At 43.8% G+C, this 24,327-nt stretch overlaps 1 protein-coding gene across 1 annotated transcript; it reads left to right on the top strand.

The window, feature by feature from the left end:
• Nucleotides 1–5,717: 5,717 nt before the first annotated feature.
• Nucleotides 5,718–15,613, top strand: FGF6 (fibroblast growth factor 6). The gene is made up of 3 exons (XM_068160865.1): nucleotides 5,718–6,060; nucleotides 6,965–7,068; nucleotides 15,399–15,613. Exons 1-3 carry the CDS (start codon nucleotides 5,718–5,720, stop codon nucleotides 15,573–15,575), a joined length of 624 nt encoding a protein of 207 aa, XP_068016966.1. The 3' UTR covers nucleotides 15,576–15,613.
• Nucleotides 15,614–24,327: the final 8,714 nt, after the last annotated feature.

Here is a 24,327-nt window from a genome sequence, read left to right as displayed (position 1 = left end):
CTGGTTGCTCAAGGCCTCATCCAACCTGGCCTTGAACACCTCCAAGGAAGGGACATCCACAGCTTCCTTGGGAAATCTGTGCCAGCGTCTCATCACCCTCACTGGAAAGGATTTCTTCCTAATCTCCAGTCAAAATCTGTCCTCCTCAAACTTCACAGAATGGTCTGAGCTGGAAGGGACCTCCAAGGTCATCCAGTCCAATCACCTCTGCAGTAAGCAGAGACATCCTCAACTAGATCAAGTTCCTCAGAACCCTGGTGAGCCTCAGCTTGAGGTGAGTCCAGGGAGGTGGTGGAGTCACCATCACTGGAAGTGTTTAAAAAGAGACTGGGTGAGGCACTTGGTGCCATGGTTGAGTTCATTAGATGGTGTTGGGTGATAGGTTGGACTTGATGATCTCCAAGGTCTTGTCTGACCTGGTTAATTCTGTTAAAAACAGAAAATCTGTTCCAGTGTCTCATCACCCTCACTGTAAAGGGTTTCTTCCTAATCTCCAGTCTAAATCTGTGCTCCTCAAGCTTCACAGAATGGAAGTCTGTGTGCCAATCCTGTGTGGAATTCTGTGTGCCAAGTATGGCTATGGAGCCCCATCTTTAAACTAACAGTGTGTACAGGCTTTTAACCATTCTCCAGGGATGGGTCCCCAGCCACCTCCCCAGGCAACTTGTTCCAGTGTTCCTAACATCCAATCTAAATCTGCTCTTCTCCAGTTTGAAGCCATTGCCCCTTGTTCTGTCACTGTTGGCCTTTGCAAACAGTCTCTCTCTATCCTTTTTGTAGGCCTTCTTCAGGTATCTCCCCTCTCCTCTGTTCCACCACCAGCCTGGGTCTTCAACACAGGCAAGGTGAACAATTTTAGTCTGTCCTTCTGTGTTTGAATGAGGGATTGCTCTTTCCAGGCCTTAAAATAGGGAGAGACTTTGAAGTGCTTTGAAAAAGGAACTTGGGACCCTAAGTCATCATGCATTTTTGAAAGACATCCCTATCACGTTACTGCTCAGCTGCATGTCTTTTCCTAGGCTGTCTGAAAGTGGATCTGTGCTGCTGTGTTCCAAAGGGGGATTATTTGAATGTTGTACTAAAATACCAACAAGCTTTGTCACTTTAATTAGGCAGTAAGCCCTGTCATCCTGGGTCTTCAGATTTGGAGTAAGCAGAGGTTGATGGCTGAAGCAAACTCTTACCTATTTGGGAGATCACAGGTTTTATTATACTGAAAATTCTGCTGGTGTGTCACAGGATCAGGGGATGTTAGGGGTTGGAAGGGACTTCTGGAGATCATCAAGCCCAAGCCCCCTGCCAGAGGATGGCAATAGAATCTAGCACAGGTCGCACAGGAACACATCCAGATGGGGCTGGAAAGTCTCCAGGGAAGGAGATTCCACAACCCCTCTGGGCAGCCTGTTCCAGTGCTCTGTGACCCTAACTGTAAAGAAGTTCCCCCTCGTGTTGAGGTGGAACCTCCTGTGCTGTAGTTGATATCCATTGCCCCTTGCCATATCACAGGGAGCAAGTGAGCAGAGCCTGGCCCCTCCTTACTGACCCCCCAGCCCTCAGATATTTATAAACATTTATTAAATCCCCTCTCAATCTTCTCTTCTCCAGACTAGACAGCCCCAAGTTCTCTCAGCCTCTCCTCATTGGGCATGTCCTCCAGTCCCTTAGTCATCCTGGTAGCTTTTGATGCCTTCCAAATTCCCCTGGGCATGTGAGGCCAGGACAAGATGCTATCTAAAAAAAAAATGAAAGGTCACAGCATGTTTACTGGAAATAGTTATTTCGTGACCCAAGAGGACGAGTTTAACCAGAAGGAAACATCTTTTAGAGGAGACAAGGCTTGCCTGATTGAATCCAGAATCTGCATGTCGGCTCATCTTCAGACCACTTTGCTAACACAGAGGAACTCAGCGACCTGGTGGCCGCAGGTGAGACTACAGAATGGTTCAGGACTCATTTCAGCTACAATGGAGAAATTGCCAAAAGCAGGATCACCCAGGGTAGTCCACACAGGAATGCGTCCAGGTGGGGTTGGAAAGTCTCCAGAGAAGGAGACTCCACAGCCTCTCTGGGCAGCCTGCTCCAGGGCTCTGTCACCCTCACTGCAAAGAAGTTTCTCCTCATGGTGAGGTGAAATCTTCTATGTTCCTGTTTGTATGTGTTGTTTCTTGTCTTATTATTGTGCATCAAAGAAGCTTGGTCCCTTCCACTTGACACCCACCCCTCAGATATTGATAGACATTGATCAGATCCCCTCTCAGCCTTCTCTTCTCCAGACTAAACAGCCCCAGGGCTCTCGGTCTCTCTTTGTAGGGGAGATGCTGAAGTCCTCTAATCATCCTCATGGCTCTTGGCCTTATGAGGGCCAGATGTCCCAGTGAAATCACAGTTTTTAGTTGTTTGGTTTCAAGATCAAGCAAGACTTTTGCAGGCAAGCCATCTGACCACCCTTTCCATTGACTGCCCTGTCAGCTATCCTTGCTCAGCAGGAAACTGCAGTGAGAGGCTGTCCCCTGGTCCAGTTACCCTGTCCCACCACAGCTCTCAGCAGCCACTTTCCCATTGGGTTTGCTAAAAGCCAAAGTAGTGCATCCCAAAGGCTTGCAGAATTTATCCCAGAGTTTGGTTGTTTGAGGTTTTTTTTGGTCTTGGTTTGTTTTGTACTATTTCTTGTAGGACTGAGAGTACCAGGATGCCAGAGGTACATCCCACAAACTGTTCCTTTGACACAGGCCGTCAGAATAACTCGTTGGGAGTCTGCAGTGGCAGATGTGCCAGAACAAGGTAGACAAGATCTTTTAGCCCATGTCTTGTCTATGCAGTGAGAAACCTGACAAAGGAGGCACAAAGATGCAAAGGTAATCAAAAGCCAAGGATGGAAAGCCAGCTCTGCAGCCCCCATGAAACCACCACATGCTGTTTGGCATCCCTGATTGGAAGCCATGTTCTGATTTCCCTCCTGGGACACTGAACATGAGCAAACTGCACAATTGGTCCTGAAATATTCTCTAGAGTTAAAACAAACAAACAAACAAACAAACAAACAAACAAACAAAAAACAGTTAGAAAGAAAATATTGCAAGCATGATCAGAGGGCTCTCCTGTGAGGACAGACTGAGAGAATTGGGCTTGTTCAGTCTGGAGAAGAGAAGGCTACAAGGATACCTTCTTGTGGCCTTCCAGTAGCTGAAGCGGGCTACAAGAGAGCTGGGAAGGGACTTTTTAGGGTGTCAGGTACTGATAGGACTAGGGAGAATGGAGCAAAACTAGAAATGGGTAGATTCAGATTGGATGTTGGGAAGAAGTTCTTCCCCATGTGGGTGGTGAGACACTGGCACAGGTTGCCCAGGGAGGTGGTGGGAGCCTCATCGCTGGAGTTTTTGAAGGCCAGGCTGGATGTGGCTGTGAGCAACATGCTCTAATGTGAGGTGCCCCTGCCTGTAGCAGGGGGGTTGGAACTAGATGATCCTTGAGGTCCTTTCCAATGCTGATAGTTCTGTGATTCCATATTTTACAGACAGATGTTTTACAGGCTGGGAGATTAGGCAGTGTTTACTTTGGGAATGGGCAACTCTTCAGACTGTACCTGAAGGGTGATTGTAGCCAGGTGGAGGTTGGTCTCTTCTCCCATGCAACCAGCACCACAACAAGAGGACACAGTCTCAAGCTGCACCAGGGGAAGTTTAGACTCGAGGTAAGGAGAAAGTTCTTCCCAGAGAGAGTTGTTAGCCATTGGAATGTGCTGCCCAGGGAGGTGGTGGAATCACTGTCCCTGGAGGTGTTCAAGAGGGGTTTGGATGTGGCACTTGGTGCCATGGTTTAGTAGTCATGAAGTGTTGGGTGACAGGTTGGACTTGATGATCTTTGAGGTCTCTTCCAACCTTATTGATTTTATGATTCTATGATAAGACAACCTAAAAAACCAATGGTCTATCCTTAAATCAGTGAGCCTGGACTTTGTTTCCCATTGACACCAGCCTCACAGACTGCAGCTATGCTGAGGGGATGTGAGATGCTAGTACTGCTCCTGGTTAAAACTTACATCTGCCCTTTGCAGAGCTGAAGTACTGTGACATGAAGTGGAAGGCAGCAGAGAAAACAGTCAGAAGATTTTTACTGTGAGCAAAAGGTGGAAGATATTCTGAGTGCTGCTTCAGTAAAGGCTTTGAAGTGCCACCTGGCACAAGCCAAGGTCTAGTCCAGTGCTTCCCAACCTTTTTCTAGCTGAGCCTCTCTCAAGAGAATAATCAGTGCTTCATACATCACTGAATCTAACTGCTCGCTTGCCTCAGGTCTGCCATGTTCATGGTGCTCCTGCTTGTGTGCCTCCAGCATCCAAGGCCTCATATTACACCCCTTCTGTCACCATGGGTGTGCTCAGTACCCTTCCAGGTACTCTCCTTATTAACCTGCAGGTGTCTTGAATGACATGGACTACCCAAGCTCTGTGCTGTGAAAAGCTGACAGACATATTGGCAAAAAGTATGTGCAGAAATCTCAGACATTTTCCTCCCACTGATGCCCTAACAAGCCTCATGAAGTTCATTAAAATGGAAGTCTAATCTGTCCAGCTCCAAGGAAGCTGGAACAGCATCAGCAAAAAAGGAGAGGAATCAAGTAAGACAATCTGAGAAAATGGAAGGACAGGAAAAATAAGATATTCAGACATTAGGGGGGAGGGGGGGGAAGAAAAAAAAAAGAGACAGTATTTGGGCATCTCCCCTGTGAAGAGAGGCTGAGATCCTGGAACTGGTTAATCTTGAGAAGAGAAGACTGAGAAGACTGCTAAAGGCACACTGCTTCCCCAAATAACTGTGATCATTTAGAAGTCCCCTCAGTGAAAGATGGGAACACTTAAGGACATATCAATGTCCCCAGCAACATGAAACTGCAAGGTCAATGCTCCAGCCTGCATGTCCTGCTCAGCAGAACTGCTGCTGCAAGCAGCAGAAACATGCTTGCATAAAATCAGTAGGAGCAAGCCCAGGGGCTTCCTCTCCTTTCAGTGTGGCTTACCTCTCTGTTAGCCAGCCAGGAGCACTCCTTTTAGAGGGACAAACATGGCACAGTAAGAGGTGTCTTGGATCTGCTGGCTGTGTACAAAAAGAGCAAGGGCCCCTTGGATCCAGTTCTCCCCCAGTTTTGCTCTGCCCTGCTGCACACCCAGCGATCGTGCCACCGAGGAAGTGACTGCAAAGCTTTCATTGCTCACTGATGAGGTCCATAACTGTTTTTACACCTTCTTCTCTAAATAAGGAAGCTGCCTGTGAAGCCTCTGACTGCCCTGACTGCTTTCAACAGCCAATGAAACCCTACTCCTGCCTCCAGTCTTGGGTGACAGCATTCATCAAAGCTCAGCCAGCCCGGGGAGGATGGCAGGTTAGTGTTACAGCCGTGGCAGGCTTACCTTTGGCAAGCTGTTGATGTCAGAGTGATGATGTGGGGAGGGACAGGCTCTGTGCTATAAAAATGGGTCAATCAAAGATAACTGAGGCTGCTTGCTGGGAAGCAGGATCTACAAAACATGGTCCCCACCAGTTTGCCTGCTGTTGGCCTGCCTCTGCTTCCGACCCGACTGCTAGCGGGCTTTAGTTTCATGTCAGCAATCTCTGTGGGCTTTCCAAAAATAAGCCTCTGCCACCATGCTGGAGGGAGGAAAACAAGAAGGGCAGTATTTTTAGGGCCATCAATTCTGACCACGTGCCCAGGAGGTGAACTGGATGGCCACTGCACAGAGACTTCTCATCACTATGTTCTGCGAAGACAGCGCTCAGCGGACGCTGCCTGCTGCTTTCCTCCTCCTGGGTTTGCTAGCCGGGATCGCTTCCACACACCCAGTTGTAAGCAGAGCTAATGGCACATTGCTGGAAAGAGGATGGCAATCTCTGCTGTCCAGGTCCATTGCTGGGATGTCAGGGGAGAAGTCAGAGGTGAACTGGGAGAGTGATTATTTGCTAGGCATCAAGAGGCAGCGGAGGCTTTACTGCAACGTGGGCATCGGGTTTCACCTTCAAATCCTCCCAGACGGCAGCATAAGCGGAGTTCACAATGAAAACCAATACAGTGAGTTGCATCCAGAAATGAAATAGCATAGATGTCACTTAATTGCTGTGAACTCGAGTAATTTACCCTTCAGAGAATGCAAATGTTATTACTTGGTAGTGTTCCTCATCTCTGCTCCATCTGTTGCCTTTCTGAGAGTCTCTGGGATCAATGCACGGTAGAACCCCCGCGGGCTGAGACGTGTCACGAATGCTTTAGACAAATTTAGCTCCGATTTATTTTTACCCTACTTTGCTGCACAGATGAGAAAAGACCAGCCAGGTGGGAAAGTGTCTCTCTGCTGCATTTGCTCACTCCTCGCTTTCTCATTCGCCTGTTTGAGTTCGGGAGGCTGTTGCTCAGCTCAGAGCACCCTGAATTTTGAATCCTAGGTGACTGGGACGGTTAGGACGTTCAGACATGGAAGGGGCTTGCTGTTCCTGCTTGGTTTTTTTTCCTAATGGGTACTGCTCTCTTAGCAGGAGATTAAAGAGAAGCATTAGCCCTGTGGGTTTGATTTTCCTGTAGAGGGCAGTTGCTGAAAATCTTTTGCAGCTAGGACATCATGGGGACTTGAAAATGCAAGCCACGCTTCTCTAGGGCTAAATAACAAACACTGCATAATTACAGCATATTAGGGGGAAAAACCAACCCCAAAGTTACTTATTAGAAAGACTTTGAGGGATCAAAAGGATTGTACAGCATGTGACTGCATTCCTGAATAATCATTTTAAAACCCCACAGCATAGAAGAAAAACCAGGCCCTTCTCAGCCTCTGTCTATTTGGCTGGACTAGGGAGATAAATCTAATCAAGAGAATGAGACAAAGTCATTAGAAGTTTAAAGCAAGTAAGTGATACCTGGATTGCCTTTGATTAGCTCTAAATTCTGTGCTAACACTCCTATTGAACTGCTTCTGGTTTAGGTCTCTTTGAAATATCCACCGTAGAGAGAGGTGTAGTGAGCCTGTTTGGGGTGAAAAGTGCTCTCTTCGTCGCAATGAACAACAAAGGGAAGCTATATGGAACGGTGAGTACAGGTGCAAAGAGTTTTTCCTTGCTTAAAGGAAGGTTGAAAGGGTTTTGCTTGTTGAGTTCGGTTTGGTTTTGTTGTGGTTGGGGTTTTTTGTTGGTTTGGTTTGGGTTTGGTTTGAATCATAGAATCATAGAATCAATAAGATTGGAAAAGATCTCAAAGATAGAATCATAGAATCACAGAATCAATAAGGTTGGAAAAGACCTCAAAGATCGTCAAGTCCAACCTGTCACCCAACACCTCATGACTACTAGACCATAGCACCAAGTGCCACGTCCAATCCCCTCTTGAACACCTCCAGGGATGGGGACTCCACCACCTCCCTGGGCAGCACATTCCAATGGCTAACAACTCTCTCTGGGAAGAACTTTCTCCTCTCCCCTAGCCTAAACTTCCTCTGGCACAGCTTGAGACTGTGTCCTCTTGTTCTGGTGCTGGTTGCCTGGGAGAAGAGACCAATCCCCACCTGGCTACAACTTCCCTTCAGATAGTTTGGTTTGGTGTTGATCAGTTTTGGTTTAGTTTGTTGTGGTTTTGGTTTTGCTTTTGCTTTTGCTTTGCTTTGCTTTGCTTTTGTTTTGCTATGTTTTGTTTTGTTTCATTTTGTTTTGTTTCCTTTTGTTTCATTTTGTTTTCTCTCCTGGAAATTTCTGGTTAAAAGCAGAGTCTCTTATTTACAGGGAGCTTGCCCAGTCTGGTGTCATCAGGGTTATTTAGTACATGAAGCAGGAAGGCTGTTAGAGGTCTATTATCTTTTAGCTTTCCAAGAAGATTGTACAGGGGAGCACTCTAGGAAAATTAATCCATGTGAGCACTAGGAGGGGTTAATTAGATGGCTTCTTCTAAGGCTTCAGCACTGCAAACACTTTCCAGTAAGAGTGAACCCTGCTGATTCTCTTTTGCTGTGCATTATATGTAAAGCAAATGGGAGTGGACTGCAAAGACCCCTAGGAGGTAAAGTGCATTTAGGTCCATCAGAGGGTGTGCATGTGATTGCATGTCTCTGTGCGTGTGCACAGGTTGGTGTAGGAGAGGTGCAATCATCCGAACTATCTGCACTAGCTACCATTAGTAATATCATGGCCACATGCCACCCACCCCCTCCCTGCATGAGGTGAATCAAGAAAACTCTGACCAGCAGGGTTAGGGAGGTTCTTCTCCCCCTCTACTCTGCCCTGCCGAGACCACACCTGCAATATTGTGTCCAGTTTGGGGCTCCCCAGTTCAAGAGAGAGACCTGCTGGAGAGAGTCCAACAGAGAGCCACAAGGATGCTTAGGGGACTTGAGCATCTCCCCTGTGAAGAGACACTGAGAGCCCTGCGGCTGTTTAGTCTTGAGAAGAGAAGGCTGAGAGGGGATCTGATCAATGTCTATCAATATCTGAGGGGTGGGTGTCAAGTGGAGGGGGCCAAGCTCTTTTGGGTGGCGTGCACTAATAAGACAAGAAACAACAGGCTCAAGCTTGAACATAGAAGATTTCACCTTACCATGAGGGGAAACTTCTTTACAGTGAAGGTGACAGAGCCCTGGAGCAGGCTGCCCAGAGAGGTTGTGGAGTCTCCTTCTCTGGAAACTTTCCAAGCACACCTAGATCAATTCCTGTGCGAACCACCCTAAGTGATCCTACTTTGGCAGGGGAGTTGGATTCAATGGTCTCTGGAGGTCCCTTCCAACCTCTAATGTACTGTGATACTGTGATATCAAACCAACCACACCATGAAGAATGACTAGGAAGTCCACCCTACAAAGTCACCATATGAACCTGGGGGAAATTGTTTTAATTATTCTATTTCAGAACAACAAGAGGACACAGTCTCAGGCTGTGCCAGGGGAGGTTTAGGCTGGATGATAGGAAGAAGTTCTTCCTAGAAAGAGAGATTGGCCATTGGAATGTGCTGCCCAGGGAGGTGGTGGAGTCACCATCCCTGGAGGTATTCAAGAGGAGACTGGATGGGGTGCTTGGTGCCGTGGTTTAGTTGATTAGATGGTGTTGGGTGATAGGTTGGACTCGATGACCACCAAATCTTTTCCAACCTGGTCTACTCTACTCTACTCTACTCCACTCCACTCCACTCTACTCTATTCTAATGATCAGTTGTGTGAGATCAACCCCAAAGGGTGAGAAACCAGTAATGGCTATTAGCACTGGCATGCAGCTTAACCTGGAACACCATCACCATCATCCTAGCTATACCATCTAGACACAATTTAATCTCTGAGGCCTGAGCAAGGCATCTGCAGTCTCAACATTCAGCACTTGCTGGGAAGCGTGTTTGAAAGAGACTGGCTCTGGGCACTAGGCAAAAGCAGTCCATCTCTCAGTAATGAGTGGTAGTGACAGCATTCATCCCTTTGCTCAAGAAACAACAAAGTAGTTTCCTTTGAACCAGCTGTGATGTCAACAAAGCATTTCAGCTGCTTAGTGATTCACCAGATGTTGTGAAGAACCCACAGCCATTACTAATCTGGACAATCCATTGTTCCACAATGACAGGGGAGATGTTTTAAGGTTCCACCATAGCGATATTCTTTCAATCATGTCTGATTTCAAGCACCCAAAACAGTGCCACAAACCCAGCTGCTTTGCTTGACTAAAGAAATGCAGAGTCTGGATTCAGAGCTCCCTTTGATTTTTGGGGGGGGGTTTGTCCCCCCTTAGTTTCAATCCAATCTTATTTATGTTCAAGGACATTTTCTAAAGCTGTAAGAGATGTGCATTTTCCCTTGCACAATGCAATGCCCTAAGTTCAACTCTTTAAGAAGCTCTGAATAGTGCTATTACACCCTGTGTCCAAACAGAACAGCAGCTGGCAGCCTGTGATGTGCCAGACATTTCACTTGAGAGAGTTACTCTGCTTTGTCTTTTAATACCTTCTCAGTTTGTCTCCTGCTTGTCCTTGCTCCTCCTCTCCCTGATAACTCCCCCTCCTTGGATTTACATGACATGACATAATGGAAAATGAAACTGTTTTCCCAGGTTAGAACCTGCTGCACGTCTCACTTGCAGTTAAATAGATCATCAATGGCTTAACAAAAGGGAACATTTGGTGCTAAACTGAGGTCTTTTAGCCTGGGGATGAGGAGGCTCAGGGGAGACCTTCTTGCTCTCTACAACTCCCTGAAGGGAGGTTGTAGCCAGGTGGGGGTTGGTCTCTTCTCCCAGGCAAGCAGCACCAGAACAAGAGGACACAGTCTCAAGCTGTGCCAGGGGAGGTTTAGGCTGGAGGTGAGGAAGAAGTTCTTCCCAGAAAGAGTGATTGGCCATTGGAATGTGCTGCCCAGGGAGGTGGTGGAGTCCCCATCACTGGAGGTGTTAAAAAAGAGACTGGATGGGGTACTTGGTGCCACGGTTTAATTGATGAGATGGTGTTGGGTGATAGGTTGGACTTGATGATCTCCAAGGTCTTTTCCAACCTGGTTAATTCTGTAATCTCCAGGGATGGGGCCTCAGCCACCTCCCCAGCAACCTGTTCCAGAATTTGCTGCCCAGGGAGATGGCAGAGTCCCTGTTCCTGGAGCTGTGCAAAAAAGGATTGGGTGTGGCACTTGGAGCCATGGTTTAGTTGTCCTGAGGTGTTAGGTGTCAGGTAATAGGTTGGACTTGATGATCTCTGAGGTCTTTTCCAACCTGGATCATTCTGTATTCTGTCTTATACAAATGCCTTATTCAAGCAAAGAGTTCTCCTTGAACATTGCTGTTTGGAAGAAAACTGAAGGGTTTTACAGCCAGCAGATCATTCTTTGATGAATGCCAGGACACCTTGTGAAGGGGAGGTGTGAAATAAAGCAAAGTCATTCATGTGGGCAAAAGGGCCCAATGCTGACAGAAGGGATTGCCTGCCAATATAAAGAAGAAATCCATGACTGATCATGAATTAACTTGCTCTGCCACAAGGAAGCTCAGAGTCCATTATCTGGACAGGTGGCATCTGAATTCATTCAACACCAAATTAGGACTGAGGAGAGAGATTTACTGTTGGATGCAGTCACCCTGGCACCACCTGTTGCACCCTGCAACAAGTGCTTCTTGTAATAACACTAGAAGAAAAAACTATTAGAGGCTTCCTGGACTCTCCCTCCTTACTGCAGAGGGGGTTGGACTAGATGGCTTTTGGAGGTCCCTTCCAACCCAGACCATCCTATGATTCTGTGATTCTATGATTCTCTGATTCTAGGATTCTATGAGACTATGATTCTATGAGTCTCTAATTCTAGGGTTCCATAATTCTAGGATTGTATAATTCTAGGATTCTATAATACTAGGATTCTATGAGTATGATTCTGTGAGTGAGTCTCTAATTCTGTGATTCTATGAGTCTATAGTTCTATGATTCTATAGTTCTGTGGTTCTATGATTCTAGAGTTCTAGGATTCTATGAGTCTCGAATCATAGAATCAATAAGGTTGGAAAAGACCTCAAAGATCATCAAGTCCAACCTGGCACCCAACACCTCATGACTACTAGACCATGGCACCAAGTGCCATGTCCATCCTTTCTTGAACACCTCCAGGGATCATGACTCCACCACCTCCCTGGGCAGCACATTCCAATGGCTAACAACTCTCTCTGTGAAGAACTTTCTCCTCACCTGCAGCCTAAACTTCTCCTGATGCAGCTTGAGACTGTGTCCTCTTGTTCTGGTGTTCTTGTTCAAATGGTGGAGGAACCAACAAGAAATGGTGCTATGCTGGACCTTGTTCTCACCAACAGGGAAGGGCTGGTAAGCAATGTGAGGCTCATAGACGGCCTTGGCTGCAGTGACCATGAAGCAGTTGAATTTAACATCCTCAGGGCAATCAGGAGGAAGTATTCCAAGCTCACGACCCTAGACTTTAGGCATGCAGATTTTGATCGCTTCAGGGATCTGCTAGCCAAAGTGTCATGGGACAAAGCCCTGGAGGGAAGAGGGACCCAGGACAGCTGGTCAGTGTTCAAGGACCACCTCCTCTGTGTCCAGGAGCTCTGTGTACCAACAAAGAGAAAAGCAGGTAAGAATGCTAGGAGGCCTGCCTGGATGGGCAAGGAGCTACTGGACACACTATTACTTAAAAGGAAACTCTACAGGAAGTGGAGGGAAGGACAGGTAGAACAGGGGGAATACAAGGAAGCTGCCCGAGCAGCAGGAGTCCTGGTCAGGAAAGCCAAAGCAGAGTTTGAGTTGAATCTAGCCAGGGAGATTAAAGGGAATACTAAGAACTTTTACAGGTATATTAATGGGAGGAAGAAGACTAGGGAAGGTGTGGGCCCCCTCAGAAAAGAAAATGGTGACATGGTCACCTGTGATGAGGAAAAGGCTGAGGTACTTAATAACTTCTTTACCTCAGTCTTCACTGCAAGGGCCTCTAGCCACACTCCTGATGTTATGGAAGTCAAAGCCAGGGACAGGGAGGAAGAACTGCCCATTGTAAGTGCAGATCAGGTTCGTGATCATCTGAAGAACCTGAAAGTGTTCAAGTCCATGGGACCCGACGGGTTACACCCACGGGTACTGAGAGAACTGGCAGATGAGGTTGCTAAACCCCTCTCTATTATATTTCAAAAGTCCTGGCAGTCTGGTGAAGTCCCCACAGACTGGAAAAGGGGAAACATTGCCCCCATCTTCAAAAAGGGCAAGAAGGAGGAACCAGGGAACTACAGGCCAGTCAGTCTCACCTCTGTGCCTGGAAAGATCATGGAACAGATCCTCCTGGAGTCACTACTCGCTCAAAAGAATAGTGAAGAGGTGATTGGGAACAGTCAGCATGGCTTTGCCAAGGGCAAATCCTGCCTGACCAACCTGGTGGCCTTCTATGAGCAGGTGACAAAATTAATAGATGAGGGGCGAGCAACTGATGTCGTTTACCTGGACCTGAGCAAAGCCTTTGACACTGTCCCGCACCACATCCTGGTCTCCAAACTGGTGACACATGGGTTTGATTGGTGGACCACTAGATGGATAAGGAACTGGCTTGATGGCCGCACCCAAAGAGTGGCTGTCAATGGCTCCATGTCCCAGTGGAGGCCAGTGACAAGTGGAGTCCCTCAGGGATCAGTCCTGGGACCTATCTTATTCAACATCTTTGTGGGGGACATGGACAGTGGCATTGAGTGCACCCTCAGCAAGTTTGCTGATGACACCAAGCTGTGTGGTGCAGCAGACACGCTGGAGGGAAGGGAGGCCATCCAGAGGGACCTTGACAGGCTGGAGAGGTGGGCACAGGCCAACCTCATGAAGTTCAATAAGAGCAAGTGCAGGGTCCTGCATCTGGGTCGAGGCAATCCCAGGCACAAATACAGGCTAGGCAGTGACTGGCTGGAGGATAGCCCTGAGGAGAGAGACTTGGGGGTGCTGGTGGACAAAAAGCTCAACATGAGCTCTCAGTGTGCACTTGCAGCCTGCAAAGCCAATCAGATCCTGGGCTGCATCAGGAGAAGTGTGGCTAGCAGGTCGAGGGAGGTGATCCTCCCCCTCTACTCAGCCCTGGTGAGACCCCACCTGGAGTACTGTGTCCAATTCTGGAGCCCCTATTACAAGAGGGATGTGGAGGTGCTGGAACGTGTCCAGAGAAGGGCCACGAGGATGATCAGAGGGCTGGAGCACCTCTCCTATGAGGACAGACTGAAGGAGTTGGGGCTGTACAGTCTGCAGAAGAGAAGGCTCCGAGGTGACCTAATTGTGGCCTTCCAGTATCTGAAGGGGGCCTACAGGAAGGCTGGGGAAGGACTTCTCAGGATATCAGGTAGTGATAGGACTAGGGGGAATGGAATGAAGCTGGAGGTGGGGAGATTCAGGCTGGATGTGAGGAGGAGGTTCTTCACCATGAGAGTGGTGAAACCCTGGAATGGGTTGTCCAGGGAGGTGGTCGAGGCCCCGTCCCTGGGGGTGTTTAAGAGCAGGCTGGATGAGGCTCTGTCCAGCCTGATCTAGTGTGGGGTGTCCCTGCCCATGGCAGGGGGGTTGGAACTAGATGATCCTTGTGGTCCCTTCCAACCCTGAATGAAACTATGAAATTATAAGTGCTGATTGCCTGGTTGATTCTGTGATTCTTGGATTCTATAATTCTAGTATTCTATGATTCTATGAGTCTATGACTCTTTGATTCTATAATTCTAGGATTCTCTAATTCCATGGTCCTATGATTCTATAATTCTATCATAAAACCAATAAGGTTGGAAGAGACCTCAAAGATCATTAAGTCCAACTTGTCACCCAAAGCCTCATGGCACCAAGTGCCACATCCAACCCCTTTTTGAACACCTCCAGGCACAGGGACTCCACCACCTCCCTGGGCAGCACATGGCTATGATTCAATTATCCTAGGATTCTAGGATTCTATCACAGTATCACTAAAGTTGGAAGAGACCTCAAAGATCATCAAGTCCAACCTGTCACCCAACACCTCATGACTAGACCATGGCACCAAGTGCCACGTCCAATCCCCTCTTGAACACCTCCAGGGATGGGGACTCCACCACCTCCCTGGGCAGCACATTCCAATGATGAATGACTCTCTCGGTGAAGAACTTTCTCCTCACCTCCAGCCTAAACTTCCCCTGGCACAGCTTGAGACTGTGTCCTCTTGTTCTGGTGCTGGTTGCCTGGGAGAAGAGACCAACCCCCTCCTGGCTACAACCTCCCTTCAGGTAGTTGTAGAGAGCAAGAAGGTCTCCCCTGAGCCTCCTCTTCTCCAGGCTAAGCAACCCCATCTCCCTCAGCCTCTCCTCACAGGGCTGTGCTCAAGGCCTCTCCCCAGCCTTGTTGCCCTTCTCTGGACACCTTCAAGTGTCTCAATGTCCTTCTATGAGTCTATGATTCTGTGAGTCTCTAACTCTATGATGCTTTGATTCTATAATTCTAGGATTCTATAATTCTATGGTTTTATGATTCTATAATTCTAGGGTTGTATAATTCTAGGAGTCTGTGATTCTGTAAGCCTCTAATTCTATGATTCTTTGATTCTATGATTCTAGGATTCTAGGATTCTATGAGTCTCTAATTCTATGATTTTTTGATTCTAAGATTCTAGGATTCTATGGTTCTATGAGTCTCTAATTCTGTGATTCTTTGATTCTATGGTTCTAGGATACTAGGATTCTATAATTCTATGGTTCTATGAGTCTGTAATTCTATGATCCTTTGATTCTATGCTTCTATAATTCTTTGGTTCTATGAGTCTCTAATTCTGTGTTTCTTTGATTCTATAATTCTATGATTCTATGGTTCTAGGATTCTACAATTCTATGAGTCTCTAATTCTATGATCCTTTGATTCTATGCTTCTATGATTTATTCTACGTGCTTCATCCTTCCCCCTCACCCCTTTACCCCTTCCCTCTTCCTTAGGCTGTTTTCCAGGACGAGTGCAAATTCAAAGAGACCTTGCTGCCCAACAACTACAATGCCTATGAGTCAAATGCTTACTGTGGGGCTTACATAGCCCTCAGCAAACACGGGAGAGTGAAGAGAGGAAACAAAGTTTCTCCTGCTATGACCGTGACCCACTTTTTACCCAGAATATGAACCGGAGCGAAGCAGAAGATTAAGCCCCAGGAAAAAAGGAAAACCCCAAACCACCAACAAACTGATTCATTTTGCACATGGGAATAACCTCCCAGGTAAAGTATTTATGCTGTTCATTGAGAAATAATAATTCTCTCTAGATGTATGTGTATATTTGGATGAAAGTCTTGGTCCTAGATTGCTCATGTAGCACGTGTAACATGATGCTGCTTCTCTGTACCAATTTCACACGGCCGTGTGCCTCCTTTGGTGCTGAACAGAGTAAAAACGCAAGCTGGAGTGCCGAGGAAGCGTTTGGAAGTCAAGGAATGGCTGTGGGCGATCATCTCTAAGTGATCAGAGCTTATTTATGAAACACTAGTGATTACCTCAGACAATAACCTTCCATCCTGAGCTGTTTACATGCCATGGGCCAAATCACCCGGCGGCTTTGCTTCGCTGGAGCTTCAAGCGGTTCACCTGATCTGAATAGCTGGCTGCACCTCCCCCTTCTGCACAATGTCCCTTCCTGTCTTGTAAAATCCTCAGTCTGTTTGGATCCTGAGGGTGCCCATCTGCATTGCCACACACAGGTGGCTTAGTTTGGACGTGGGGAAATCTGTCTTCAGTGAAGGGGGTGTCAAGCCCTGGAAGAGACTGCCCAGGGCAGCAGTGGAGTCACCATCCCCGGAGGGATCAATTGAAAAGCAAGGTAGATGAGGCACTGCAGGGCATGATGTAGTGGTGGACATGGTAGTGCTGGCTTAATGGTTGGACTTGCTGATCCGAAAGGTCTCTTCCAACCAAAACGATGCTGTGATTCCACACAAGCCAACTGCCTACCCCCAGAGCCCCTCTGTGTCTGAAGACACTCTCCAGGATCTTCTCACAGGGACTTGTTGGCAAAACGAAGACCTACAATCCGTTTCCCTCAGGAAGGGCTGCAGGATAAAGTGCAGATGTGTCCCAAATGTAAGATGGATTTGGAGCTGAGGGTTTTGAATGGCGTTTTTTGAGCTTGGTTTAGACCCCACTCAAATATACACGTGTACATCTTTAATATAAATACCTGTATATACATATAGACATGGGATGTGTGAGTGTGTATCCATGTCATTGCATACTTCTGAAGGAATCCATCATCCCAGTCTCTAGACAGATGGTCCAGGTGCCTTCATATGCTTACACACAGAAAAGAACATAAATATTTAAAGGCACTTTATTTCATTTAGGCTGAACCTTGTTAATCTCTAAGAAGCAGAAGCTGGACTGCAGGATACATTTTATAGAAGGTGTGGAGTCCAGCAAAAGGCTATGGCAGAAAACTTCTCTGTTTTGAATGGGAAGTATGTTTGGTTCTTCTCTATCATAGCTCACTGAGGTACTGTGACCAGTACTGGGCCCCTCAGTTCAGGAAAGATGTTGAGTTGTTGGAAGGTGTCCAGGAAAGGGCAACAAAGCTGGGGAGGAGATTGGAGCACAGCCCTGTGAGGAGAGGCTGAGGGAGCTGGGGTTGCTTAGCCTGGAGAAGAGGAGGCTCAGGGGAGACCTTCTTGCTCTCTACAACTACGTGAAGGGAGGTTGTAGCCAGGTGGGGGTTGGTCTCTTCTCCCAGGCAAGCAGCACCAGAACAAGGGGACACAGTCTCAAGCTGTGCCAGGGGAGGTTTAGGCTGGAGGTGAGGAAGAAGTTCTTCCCAGAAAGAGAGATTGGCCATTGGAATGTGCTGCCCAGGGAGGTGGTGGAGTCACCATTCCTGGAGGTGTTTAAAAAGAGACTGGATGGGGTGCTTGGTGCCACGGTTTAATTAATGAGATGGTGTTGGGTGATAGGTTGAACTTGATGATCTCGAAGGCCTTTTCCAACCTGGTTAATTCTATTCTATTCTATTCTATTCTATTCTATTCTATTCTATTCTATTCTATTCTATTCTATTCTATTCTATTCTATTCTATTCTATTCAGTTCTGTTCCATTCTGTTCTGTTCTACTCCTATTCTATTCTATTCTAGTCTATTCTATTCTTTCTATTCTATTCTAAATGAGGTCTGAAGGACAGAGAAAGAAGGAGGCTAGATAAGCATGCCTTCCCGAGTTGGGACGCAGGAATTTGTGCCATAATTCCAAGTTCTGTCTCTTGCAAAGCAGCACTTCCAAAGGCAGCATCCAAGCTGTGTGAAATGCTCTCCAAAGCTTTCCTAGAAGCCATAAAAAAAGCCCCAGCACCTGACATTGCCTTACTATTTTGAAGACCTTTTTTTTCCAGTTCACCAATGAAGCTAACATTCTCTGTGCCTTTGAAAGAGTATTTTAAGAGGCCCTAAGTTCAGAGCCACTATAAATGGCAGTTACCAGAAGCCTTGGGATTCCTGCATTGATGGCCTGCTCCTAAACTTGAAACTAGATTCAATGCAATGTTGGAGCAGGAACATTTTCAGCATAGATGGACCGTGCTGCTGCAGAACTGAACGTCTGAGTGCAAGATAATCTCCCATGGCCAGCCAAAATGTGGCCCTGTCCAGCCTTGACATGCCATTCTATTTGCAGGGGGCATCTATTCAGGATGAATTTGAGCCTTCTGACATGGAGAAAAAAAGAAAAACAACCACCACTGTCAGGGCCAGATCCTCAGTTGGACTAAACCAGCCTAGTAAGACTGTCAGTTTTAGAGATGCAGAAGATCTGGCCTTAAGATCATGCCTACATGGAAGGATCTACAGCCATGCTTTCTGAATCGTTGCCAAGACAGTTGTTTTGTGAACAAGATCCTGGTTCCCATCCCCTTTTGTGTGATTTGTACTTGAACTTCCTTTGCTCCCATGTGGTCACAGTAGACATGAATAGAAAATGCTCATAGTGGGATGATGCTCCTAGTACACAAAGAGGATGCTTTGGATACGATAAAGGAAGGAACGAAATCTTCATTTTCTGGTCTTGTAGTATGTAGAGAGAAGCCAAGTGGGCACGCTTTGTTCTCCTACAACGGGTGCAGCTGTTTGCTTTGGAAATAATTGCCTTCTAAGAGAAAAAGCAGGATGTTTTGAGTGGGGGAGAGTGGATCAGAGAAAGCTTTGGAGGAGAACTGTGCACAGTTCTGGAGCCCCTATTACAGGAAGGATCTGGAGGTGCTAGGACGTGTCAAGAAAAGGGCCACAAGGATGATCAGGGGGCTGGAGCTCCTCTCCTATGGAGACAGGCTGAGAGAGTTGGGGTTGTTCAGTCTGGAGAAGGCTCCCAGGAGACCTTCTTGTGGCCTTCCATTATCTGAAGGGGGTTACAAGAAAGCTGGGGAGGGACTTTTTAGGGTGTCATGTAGGGATAGGACTGGGAGGAATGGAGCAAAACCAGAAGTTAGAAGATTCAGATTGGATGTTAGGAAGAAGTTCTTCCCTGTGAGGGTGGTGAGAGACTGGCACAGGTTGCCCAGGGAGGTGGTGGAAGCCTCATCCCTGGAGGTTTCTAAGGCCAGGCTGGATGTGGCTCTGAGCAACCTGATGCAGGGTGAGGTGTCCCTGATCATGGCTGGGGGGTTGGAACTGGATGATCCTTGAGGTCCCTTCTAATCCTAACAATTCTATGATTCTATGATTCTGATATCAGTTACATTGGCCTAGAGCCCTAGAAGGACAAATAGAAAGCCTACAGCTGTGCTGCAATACATGAGATGGCAACCTGTACCCTTGTGTCGTATTCTGAATTGTCCTTGAAATTAAGCTTGAAGAAGGATGTAAGAGTACGTAGGTGTAGAAGAAATCCTAGTTTGAATGCTGACACACTTTGTTTCTGATTACAGCTTAAACCAGCCTCCTTAGGACAGGCTGAAGTATGTTCACTCTTAAACCACATATTGTTGCCAGTAGGAATAAATTCTGGAGTAGCTGGCATAAAAGGTGAGAATCAGACTCACTGACTCTGTTTTGCACATATTGGCCAACAGTGAGAACAAAGCCTCAAGAAGTCTGTTTGGATGCAGCCTGCTGGGCTGAGCTTGTTCTTAAGAACTGCAGATCCTTGTGGATGCAGATGTGGTGGCCTCTGGAAAGCCCCACAAGTCACTCTGCTGAGCTGCTCTTTACATCACTGCTTTTTCCTTATTACATAGCAGTGGCAGCCAGATCAATACTGAGGTTTAGTCTTAAGCTGTTTAGTCTGGAGTAGAGAAGACTGAGAGGGGATCTTATCAATGTCCACAAGCATCTGAAGGGCGGGTGTCAAGATGAAGGGGCTAGGCTCTTTTTGATGGTGCCCAGTGATAGGATGAGGAATAACAGGTACAGGATAGAACATAGGAGGTTTCGCCTCAACATGAGGAGACACTTCTTTATGGTGAGGGTGACAGAGCGCTGGAACAGGGCTGCCCAGAGTGATTGTGAAGTTTCCTTCTCTGGAGACTTTCTAAACCCACCTGCATGCATTCCTGCCCTGGGTGACCCTGCTTTGGCAGGGGTTGGACTGGATGATCTTTCAAAGTCCCTTCCAAACCCTAACATTCTGTGATTCTGTGAAGTCAGCATTGAAATCAGAAAGGTCTCCCAGTGCCAGGAATCCTGATTCATACTAAAGCAAAGTGACAATGACAGCACTGCCAGGAGGGAAAACTGTGGCAGGAAACCCTTCCAGCACAAATAGCCCAGCACTGAAGTGCCGTGGAGCTTTAGACTAGTTGGATATGAGGTTTTGACAGAGGTGCTTCTTAAATCATCATGTGGCTACTTTCAAGAGAGGAGTTCAGGACACATTGCTGTGGATGTGCAAGCAGTCTAGGGGCAGCTCACTGGCATTGGTGGCATTGGTGGCATTGGTGGTATTGGTGGCAGTGTCCAAGAAGTTAAGCAGCTTGCCTGGGAAATTACCTGATCTTCTTGTGCCCCATGCTTGATTAATTCCACCTCCTCCTCAGGCCACTATCACCTATACGGGAGAAAGAGGGTTTAGGAAGACTACCACTCACTTTGCAGGGTAAATCTGTCGAGCTGGCACAGAGGGGAAAACAAAACCCCCAAACCCTTTGTAAACTGAATGTACACGAAAGGGAGGCTATGGAGAGACCATGGGGGTAGGCTGGCAAACCCTCCAGAAAAACTTTCCTCAAAAGAATAGCTCCATGGATTTGTGACAGCATAATGAAGACTCATGAGAGCAAAGGAGTTTCCCAAACCAGGGCCAAATTAGGCACCTTTGGAAGTGTATCTCGTCTGAGTGTGTTCTAACATGGAGTCCCAAAATGGGCTACAAGCTTTGAGAGTGTTGCTGGGAGCGTTCCACTCCAGCCTGCCTGCTCCATACTTTGACCACCAGATTCTCCTGAGGAGCTGCCTACCCGGTGTTCAGGGTTAATTCCTTCACAGCCAGATCCCACAGTCATTTAGGAGCTAATTCTCCTCGGTTAGCAAAGAGTCTTGACTGGAACAGAGTCACGCTCTTCAATAACCTAATCTGCCCCAAACATGCAGAGATGCAGACAAGCAGAGAGTGGAAAAGCAGAGTTAAATATTTCTATACCTGTTTACCTCAATAGCTATTTCAATTCCAGGGTTCTATTTTGCACAGTAAAAGAGTGCCAAAGTTCTCTCTCTTTTAAAAAGCATTTTATGGTATTGGGTTGGGTTTATTGTATTTATTGCTTCTTTAATTTTCATTTTCATTTACATTATTTGACTTGATTTTGTTCATTTTATTTCACTTGATTTTGTTCATTTTATTTCACTTGATTTTGTTCATTTCACTTGATTTTGTTCATTTTATTTCACTTTATTTTGTTCATTTTACTCATTTTATTTCACTTGATTGTGTTTATTCAATTTGACTTGATTTTATTCATTTTACCCATTTTATTTCACTTGATTTTGTTTATTTCATTTGACTTCATTTTATTCGACTTTATTTTACTCATTTTACTCATTTTATTTCACTTTATTTCGTTCATTTTATTTCACTTTATTCATTTTATTTCACTTTATTTCATTCATTTTATTTCACTTTATTCATTTTACGCATTTTATTTCACTTTATTTCGTTCATTTTATTTCACTTTATTCATTTTATTTCACTTTATTTCATTGATTTTATTTCACTTTATTCATTTTACGCATTTTATTTCACTTTATTTCGTTCATTTTATTTCACTTTATTCATTTTATTTCACTTTATTTCATTGATTTTATTTCACTTTATTCATTTTACGCATTTTATTTCACTTTATTTCGTTCATTTTATTTCACTTTATTCATTTTATTTCACTTTATTTCATTGATTTTATTTCACTTTATTCATTTTACTCATTTTATTTCACTTTATTTCATTCATTTTATTTCATTTTATTCATTTTACTCATTTTATTTCACTTTATTTCATTGATTTTATTTCACTTTATTCATTTTGCTCATTTTATTTCACTTCATTTCGTTCATTTTATTTCACTTTATTCATTTTGCTCATTTTATTTCACTTTATTTCGTTCATTTTATTTCACTTTATTCATTTTATTTGCCTTTATTTTATCCATGTTACTAATTTTCTTTGATTCGTTTTACTTTGGTTCATTTTAATCCTTTTACTCACTTTTATTTGGTTTGAATGGCATTTAATTGAGTTTCTTTTATTGTTTGGCTGTCAGGGAATCAGAGAATTTTGTGATTCCCCGACAACCAAACAATAAAATCATAGAATTCGATGCCAACAAAATAATGAAATGATTGAATGCTATGATTCTACGAAAACAAAATAATATAATCAAATTAAATAGCATTAAAATAAAAGACATGAAAGATTTTTATTTCATTTCACTTCATTTTTATTTTATTTACTTAGTTTTAGGTATTGTTTTATTTCATTTTATTTAGTTTTATTTTATTATTTCTTTTGTTTTATTTTCCTTTTTCTATTCTTTTCCTTTTTCTTTTCTTTTCTTTTCTTTTCTTTTCTTTTCTTTTCTTTTCTTTTCTTTTCTTTTCTTTTCTTTTCTTTTCTTTTCTTTTCTTTTCTTTTCTTTTCTTTTCTTTTCTTTTCTTTTCTCTTTTCTTTTCTTTTCTTTTCTTTTCTTTTCTTTTCTTTTCTTTTCTTTTCTTTTCTTTTCTTTTCTTTTCTTTTCTTTTCTTTTCTTTTCTTTTCTTTTCTTTTCTTTTCTTTTCTTTTCTTTTCTTTTCTTTTCTTTTCTTTTCTTCTCTCCTCTCCTCTCCTCTCCTCTCCTCTCCTCTCCGAACCTCTCCTCTCCGAACCTCTCCTCTCCTCTCCGAACCTCTCCTCTCCGAACCTCTCCTCTCCTCTCCGAACCTCTCCTCTCCTCTCCTCTCCGAACCTCTCCTCTCCGAACCTCTCCTCTCCTCTCCTCTCCTCTTTTCTTTTCTTCTGTTTTCCTTTCTTCCCTTTCCTTTCCTTTCCTTTCCTTTCCTTTCCTTTCCTTTCCTTTCCTTTCCTTTCCTTTCCTTTCCTTTCCTTTCCTTTCCTTTCCTTTCCTTTCCTTTCCTTTCCTTTCCTTTCCTTTCCTTTCCTTTCCTTTCCTTTCCTTTCCTTTCCTTTCCTTTCCTTTCCTTCTCTTTTCTTAGTTCATTTTAGTTCCTTACATTTTATTTCATTTTTATTTCATTTTATTGATTTTTTAATTTGATTTCCTTTAATTTTTCCTTTTTCATTTTATTTTTTCCATTTCATTTGTTATTTTATTATTGACTTGATTTCATTTTTCTTTGATTTCATTCATCTTATTTATTGTATTATTATATTTATTTAATTTTTCATTTTATTATTTAATGTATTTATTTTACTATTTATTTGATTCCATTTTTATTTTATTATTTTATATATTTAATTTAAATTGCATTTCTTTCATTTTATTCATTGTATCAATATATTTTGTTTTATTTTATTTTATTTCTTTCATTTAATTTTTATTTTATGCCTTTCATTTTATTTCTTATATTATTATATTTCATTTTATTTTATTATGTTATTTATTCCATTTCACTTCATGTTTATTTAATATCAATTTTATTCATTGTATTATTGTACTTCATTCTATTTTATTTTCTTAATTTCACTTCATTTCTATTTTATTTTTTCTTTCATTTTATTTCTTGCATTATTTGCTTTCAGTTTATTCCTTTTACTATTTTCTTTCATTTTCTTTCTTTCATTATTTCATTTTATTTTGTTTAATTTTCTTTCTTGTATCATTTTATTTCATTTTATTTCATTTCATTTCATTTATTATTTTCTTTCATTTTCTTTCTTGTATTATTTTATTTCATTTTTCTTCTTTTATTATTTTCTTTCATTTTCTTTCTTATATTATTTAATTTCATTTTGTTTAATTTTCTTTCTTTTATCATTTTATTTCATTTTATTTCATTTTACTTCATTTCATTTATTATTTTCTTTCATTTTATTTTATTTATTTTTCTTTCTTTTATTATTTCATTTTATTCCATTTTCTTTCTTTTATTATTTTATTCCATTTTATTTCTGTTTTTTCTTTCTTTTCTTTTCTTTTCTTTTCTTTTCTTTTCTTTTCTTTTCTTTTCTTTTCTTTTCTTTTCTTTTCTTTTCTTTTCTTTTCTTTTCTTTCTTTTCTTTTCTTCTCTTTTCTTTTCTTTTCTTTTCTTTTCTTTTTTCTTTTCTCTTTTCTTTTCTTTTCTTTTTTTCTTTTCTTTTTTTCATTTTTCTTTTCTCTTTTCTTTTCTTTTCTTTTCTTTTCTTTTTTCTTTTCTTTTCTTTTCTTTTCTTTTCTTTTCTTTTCTTTTCTTTTCTTTTCTTTTCTTTTCTTTTCTTTTCTTTTC

The sequence above is a fragment of the Melanerpes formicivorus genome, unplaced genomic scaffold, assembly GCF_026170545.1.
Source record: "Melanerpes formicivorus ecotype bairdi unplaced genomic scaffold, bMelFor1.0.p_v2 SCAF_54, whole genome shotgun sequence".
NCBI classification, from domain to species: domain Eukaryota; kingdom Metazoa; phylum Chordata; class Aves; order Piciformes; family Picidae; genus Melanerpes; species Melanerpes formicivorus.
This window is presented reverse-complemented; position numbering and strand designations above follow the sequence as displayed.